This window comes from Cervus elaphus, chromosome 18 (genome assembly GCF_910594005.1).
Source record: "Cervus elaphus chromosome 18, mCerEla1.1, whole genome shotgun sequence".
In the NCBI taxonomy this organism is placed as follows: Eukaryota; Metazoa; Chordata; class Mammalia; order Artiodactyla; family Cervidae; genus Cervus; species Cervus elaphus.
Genome location: NC_057832.1, coordinates 112,856,953 through 112,864,153, shown reverse-complemented (window position 1 = coordinate 112,864,153; position 7,201 = coordinate 112,856,953). Strand labels below are relative to the sequence as shown.

Below are 7,201 nucleotides of genomic sequence, written 5' to 3'. Positions count from 1 at the left end.
AAACAGAGACATAGAAAAGGGAACAACCAGATGAGTGCCAGAAAGGAGGGAAGAGAAAGGAATAGGTGATGGAGGGAATTAAGAGACACAGACTTCCAGCTGCAAAATAAATGAGTAATGAATGAGCATGAAAGGTACAGCATGGAGAATATAGCCAACAACAATTAGCAACTCTGTATAGTGATAAATTACAAGTAGACTTATCCTGGCGAACATTTTGAAATGTACAGAAATAGCAAATCACTATGTTTTGCAGCATGAACCAACACAGGGTTACAAGTCAACTAGGGCTTCCCAGGTAGTGACCTGGGAATCTGGTGGTGGAAAGGAATCTGCCTGCCAATGCAGGGGACATAAGAGACGTGGGTTTGAACCCTGAGTTGGGAAGATCCCCTGAAGTAGGAAATGGCAACTCACTCCAGCATTCTTGCCTGGAAAATTCCACGGGCAGAGGAACCTGGCAGCTACAGTCCATGGGTGGCAAAGGGTCAGACACAACTGAGTACATAGGTCAAGTATACTTCAGCAACAACCAACCAGCCAAACTCATAGGATAAGGGATCAAGTTATTGGTTACTATATATGGGGGAGGGGACGGGGACAATTGGATGAAGGCAGACAAAAGCCACAAACTTCTGGTCATAAGATAAATATATACTAAGGAGGTGATGTACAATACAATAAATATAGTTAACACTGATGTATAGTATATATGAAAATTGTTTGAAGAGTAAATTCTAACAGTTCCCATCACAAGCAAAAACTTTTTCTGTTTCTTTAATTTATATATATATATATATGAGATGATGGATATTTACTAAACTTGTGATAAAAATTTACTTTGTATGTAAATCAAGTTATCATGCTCTATATTTTATATAGTCCCATGTCAACTATGTCTCAATAAAGCTAAAACAAAAATTAAAATTAAAAAATGGCAAAATGCACATTTTGAGGGGACTACTTTGAAGTATCTCCCAGCATGATAAAAGTTATGTTTCCATGAATGCTGACAGTCCAGCAAATAAGAGGCAGGATAAGTAAAACTAAAACATCACTTGGGCATATTATAGTCACACTCAGAAGACCAAACAGAAAACATCCTCAAATCTCAGAGAAAATAACTATACCCATTACCATCAGGGAGCACTTCTTTCAAAGGGAAAAAAAGATTTTGTGTAGTTTCTTGCAGTGCACCTACTGGCAATGAACACTTGTTTGGTTTTTTGTTTTCTTTTTTTTGGTCTATATTGGATCCTTGGTATTTAGTCCTATCTATTATTTCTCACTTGGATTTATTTCCCAGTAAATATAGGTAAATCTAGGCTCTGAGAAATTTCCTTTAATTGACCGCTTATTCACTTTTTCTTTGTTCCCAGATATGGATTCAAGTACTAATTTCACGTAAGCTAATAAGTGATGTAAAAGCATAATTCAGTGCGCCAAGATGAACTGTTTCAGAGTAGGAGACTTATTTGTAAGCCTTGCCCTTATGATTACTGCTTTCAATAATCACTGTTAAGTTTTGCCGTAGGGTAAACCACAAGAGATTTAGAACTATCCACTCTTCCTCCCTCCAAAACACAAAATGACAACCCTGAACTGAAAATCAAAAATCTTCATCGTTAAAGAAAGTAGTCGATAAATTGTGTTTAATTAAATTTAAAAGCTGTTGCTCTGTGAAAGACACTAGTAAAAATAAAAAAGTGAAGCCACAGAGCGGAGATCTTTGCTCACACAGGATGATGACTGGATTCCAATGTATATACCAAGAACTCTCAAAACATAATAGTAATAAAACAACCTAATTTAAAAATAGGTGAAAACTGTAATAGGCACCTATTCAAAAAAGATATACGAGTTGAAAATAAGCATATGAAAAACACGTATCTGTCGCTGGGAAAATGCAAATTAAAAAAAAAAATGAAATATCACTATAGTCAGTAGAATGGCTAAAATCCAGAAAGAAATAACTCCAAACACTGACTAGGACGTGAACCAACAGGAACTTTCATGTACTGCTGGGGATAATTCATTTTCATTCATTGTGAAATGGTACAATCACTTTGAAAGGCAGTTTGACAATTTCTTAAACACACTGCTTGGTATTTACCCAAAGGATGTGAAAAGTTATGTCCACACAAAAACCTGCACAGAGATGTTTTAAAACCACTACAATATTGTAAAGTAGTTAGCCTCCAATTAAAATAAATAAATTAATTAAAAAAACAGTTAAATTCGTAATTCCCTAAATGTGGAAGCAATCAAGATGTTTTTCAGTCAGTAAATAGATAAACTGTGGTGTATCCAGACAACAGAATAATACTTTGCATTAAAATGAATGATCAAGCAAAAGAAAAGAAAAAAAAAAGACAGAGGAAACTTAAATCCATACAACTGAGTGAAGGGAACCAATGTGAGAAAAAATTACATAGTTTATAATTCCAACCATATGACATTCTGAAAAGCCAAAACTGTGGAAGCAACTAAGAGATGAGTGGTTGTCAGGGATCAGCAATGAGGGAAGAAGGAGGAGGTTATTTTTTAGGGGTGTAAAACTACTCTATATGATAATATAATGGTGGATAAACATAATCATACACTTGTGCAAACATAGAGAGTATACAACATCATGAGTGAAACCTTATGTAAGTGATGGACTTTGGGTGACAATATTGTGTCAATGCAAGTTGATGAATGATGATAAAGGTACCACTCCATGGAGAGAGTGATATGGTGGAGGTTATGTGTGTGCAGAGGCAGGGGGTAAATTGGCTATATCTGTATCTTCCACTCAATTCTGCTATGACTCTAAAACTGCTCTAAAAAGTAAAGTTTATTACAGTACTCAATAATGGGCAAAAGATACAAAGAAATACCTCGCCAGAAAAGATATACAGATGGTAAGGAAGCACATGCAAACACATTCAATATCATATATCAGGGAATCTCCCATTACAACGAGATAACACTACACATCTACATGAAGTGTGAATATTTAAAAATCTATGTATAAGTGTAAAAAGTTGGCGCTTGCTCTGTTTCTTTGTGGTCCCAATAAGGAGTCCAAATTGCCATTCCCATGCTCTAAGTCAGGCATGACAGAAAACAAGCCTGCAGGCTTCCTGCCCGACCTGAAAAGCTAGAAAGGATAGGCATGGGCCATTCTTTTTCTCTCTCTCTCTCCTGCAGGAGAGCTGGGAGTTGGGAATTTTTTCCAGATCCTATCACTGGATCAGGGAGGAGAAGGAGGTCTGGTGGGTCAAATGCCATACATTGGCCTAAAAACTTCACTGCATCTCTTGTTGGCTTTGTCCTAGTCTGGGGTGCTGCAAACTCCAACATGTTTTCTGGTGTCCCATGACAACAATTTGATCTATGTTGTCATCTCCATGGAGGAAGTGGGGCTTGGGGTTCCTATTCTGCCATCTTGATGATGTTACTCTTAGAGAATTCTCATCCTGAAGTCATGCATTTTGTTGGGAAATTTTCTAAACCATCAATCTGCCCTGTGTCCTCTTTTTCTTCAATACTCTGTGGAAGGCAGCCTTCACTTGAGCATTCCTTAGACTGTAGATGAGGGGGTTCAGTAATGGGTTGAAGAAAGTGTAAAACAGGAAAAGGATTTTCTGCGGCTCCTCTCTATTATCGTCGTCGGGGATCATGTAAACCATCAGGACTATGCCAAAGTAGAACCCAACCACACAGAGGTGGGAGGAGCAGGTGGAGAAGGCTTTCTTGCGGCCCTCCTTTGACTGGATCTTCAGGATGGCCCTGAGGATGCGCACATAGGAGACCAGCACCAGGGAAATGGGAGCAATTAAGATAAACACGCCATCTGCAAGGAGGAAAATGTCGTTGATCCAGGTTTCACCACAGGTCACTTTGAGCACAGATCGGATTTCACAGAAGAAGTGGTTCACCTTCTGGGGCCCACAGAAGGGCAGCCGTAGAAACAGACTTACTTGGACTATGGCCAGGGAAAATCCACACGCCCAGCAAGCGACGGCCAGCAATGTGCACACCCTCCAGTTCATCATGACCGTGTACTGCAGGGGGTGGCAGATGGCCACAAACCGGTCATAGGACATCACCACCAAAGTCAGGCACTCTACAGAAGCAAAGGCCAAATAGGAAACCATCTGCATAGTGCACGAGAAATAGGAGATGGTTTTCTTGTGTTTCACTAGGTTTTCCAGCATATTGGGCAAATGGCTGGAAGCATAGGCGACGTCAGTGATGGCCAGATGAGACAGGAAGTAGTACATGGGGGTGTGCAGCCTGGGGTCAAGTGAGATGAGTCCCAAGATCATGCCATTTGCCAGCAGGTTGAAGGTATATAACAGGATGAAGATAACAAAGAGGAGCAATTCCATGTCTTCACTGAGCTGGAAGCCCAGCAGGATGAATTCTGCGATCCATGACTGGTTGCCCTCCATTCCCAAAGGCAGTCTCTAAGGGACTGAAGTGTGATGGGAAGGTCAGAGCTGGACAGCAACGAAAATCAGAGTTACTCATGGGAAGTGAATTTGGAGGATGCCTGTGTGCCTGAAACTATATCTCTGAGGTTTTGTTTTTTTTTCAGTGCTTCCTTTGTTTTTTATTTTTTATTGCAAAGTAATTCAAATTTTCAGAAAATATCAGAACATATAAACAAATCTAATATATACATTTTATCATTTTTTTAATGTTTGTTTTATCATCTCTTTTCCTATGTAGGTATTTGGTTAATTTTCTGTGGACCACATAAGTGAAACCATAATGCCAATGCATCCCTAAGCTGTTTATTATTCTCAGAAAAGGATATTCACTAATCGATTTTCATTATCTTTATCAAAGTCAGGGGATATGACATCAATGATTCCCTATTCTAGGTACAGATTTCAGCCTCTCTGGTCTAAGATTCAAATCCAGTATCACATAAAATATTTTATCTCCTCTAATCTGAAATAGTTACTCTTTCTGGCCTTGACAGTGATATTTTTGAAGAGTATGAGCTCTTGTTTTGTACATCTCTCAATTATAATTTTTCCATTGATTGCCCTTATTTTAAGTTCAGATTATAAATTTTTGTTAGAAAAGAAATGTCCCTAATCTTAAAATCTTTAATGAATACATCTGCAGATGATGTTAATTAATCTCAATATAGGTGATACTAATGTGGATTAATTGGCTGAGGTGGTGTTTCCAAGTTATCTTTATTATTATAAAGTTATTAGTCCATAATTTTTAAGTTCTTTCTTCCTTCTGGCTTAACAAATCATCCTATACTCATCTCTGCAGTCTCTATGTGAGCATCTTCTATCACTACTGTCTGTTGATCAGGACATGAGTTTAATGTTATCAGAAAAAAGTACACAATTAGAAAATTTAATAATTTGAAAATTGCTCTCTTACAAAAAATACTAGGAATAATCCATGTAATTCAAACAAAGTGTTTCATCTGGGTGTTCTTGAATATGCATAAAGACAGGGACCATAAAATACATGTTGAGAAAATGGCAATACCTAAATAAACGAATGTCTTATACCTGTTTTGAAGTGATGCTCACATGAAAGTTTCAGGGAAATTCTCTATGGAAAAGTTAAATTTACCAGAAAGTAAATAAACTAAGAAGGAATTTTGAAGAAATATTTGGTAGCATTTTCAACTTTGCAAAGTATCAATGAAAGGGAGGCAACAATTAAGAGGACCATTGCCCTTTAGGAACAGTGGCTTGAACAAAGTGGCGGGACAGTTCTAGATTCCTGTTTCTATGATGTGATTTCATTTGGAAGGGCTTGTATAAATATTAAGTTGGCAATATTATGAAATGTTGCTGTAACTATGTGTGCTCACTCAGTCACGTCTGACATTCTGCGGCCCAATGGACACAGCCCACCGGGCTCCTCTGTCCATGGGGTTTTCCAGGCAGAGTGGGTTGCCGTTCCTTCCTCCAGGGAATCTTCCCAACCCAGGGATCAAACCCACCTCTCCTGAGTCTCCTGCATTGGCAGGCAGACTTTACCACTGAGTCACATTACATGGTGAAAAATGAATAGGGTAACATCTTAACTATTTAGGATGATTTTTTTGTCTGAATAAACCTTATTGTATTTATTATATCTTCATCTGTATTACCATCATTTTCACTTCAACTAAAAGTTTTAAAAAATAATAGTGAAGATAGATTAAGTTTCTTGAATAATACAGTGCTGAAATAGAAGAAAATTTTGATAGCAAAAATAGAATTTCTCCTTCCTAATTGAGCTAATAAAATAACAGCAGCTCAAAATATGAAGTTTTCATTGGTCACTATGTACAATTTTCTACCCAGGTCATCCTGTAACTGAGCTAGAGAGATTTATGCTATTTCCTCAACACTAATCAATGGAATTGGTACTCATTTTAACATATTTTGTGTTAAAACAAATATTTCTATCAAATACAGTAATTTATAATTTTAAAGATTATCCAGATTAAATAACAGCTTAGGGGAGACTGAGTAAGAAATAACTATAATGCAAGTTTGACAATGTAAAAAATAGTTTACAAAATCAACTAATACAGGAGAAGAATTATGAGAAGGAGGAATAAGAAAACTATTTCCCACATTTTTGAAGTGGGAAGTTAAAATAAAGGGTTGAAATTTGAAGTAGATTGCTTATAGACATGAAGACTAAGTGCCAATTTAAGGTGTAACCAATAAGTACTTTCTGCTGCTGCTGCTGCTAAGTCGCTTCAGTCATGTCCAACTCTGTGCGACCCCATAGACGGCAGCCCACCAGGCTCCACCGTCCCTGGGATTCTCCAGGCAAGAACACTGGAGTGGATTGCTATTTCCTTCTCCAATGCATGAAAGTGAAAAGTGAAAGTGAAGTTGCTTAGCCGTGTCCGACTCTTAGCGATCCCATGGACTGCAGCCTACAAGGCTCCTCCATCCATGGGATTTTCCAGGCAAGACTACTGGAGTGGGTTGCCATTGCCTTCTAGCTATATGCAAACTTTATTAAGATTATTCTAAATAAAAGACGGATGGGGGGCAATATAGGGATAGGAAATTAGAGGTCAAGGCTACAATACATAGGTAAAGAAGATACACTGTAGAGCACAAAAATATAATCAATATTTTATAACATTAAATGAGGGATAATCTATTAATGCAAAATATTGAATCACCAGGTTGCACGCCTGAACCTAGTATAACTGTAAACAAATTAT

The 7,201-nt window shown here is 37.7% G+C and overlaps 1 protein-coding gene across 1 annotated transcript; it reads right to left on the bottom strand.

Annotated features, from left to right (window-relative positions):
* Nucleotides 1–3,491: 3,491 nt before the first annotated feature.
* LOC122673929 (olfactory receptor 2A2-like) lies at nucleotides 3,492–4,439 on the bottom strand. The gene is made up of 2 exons (XM_043871810.1): nucleotides 4,188–4,439; nucleotides 3,492–4,142 (listed from the first exon to the last, which is right to left on the bottom strand). Exons 1-2 carry the CDS (start codon nucleotides 4,437–4,439, stop codon nucleotides 3,492–3,494), a joined length of 903 nt encoding a protein of 300 aa, XP_043727745.1.
* Nucleotides 4,440–7,201: the final 2,762 nt, after the last annotated feature.

Coding starts and splice junctions, on each gene's coding strand:
- LOC122673929 (XM_043871810.1), bottom strand. CDS start 4,439: ATGGAGGGCAACCAGTCATGGATCGCAGAATTCATCCTGCTGGGCTTC. Junction 4,143..4,187: donor CCAATATGCTGGAAAACCTA/GTGAAACACAAG, acceptor TGCACTATGCAG/ATGGTTTCCTATTTGGCCTT.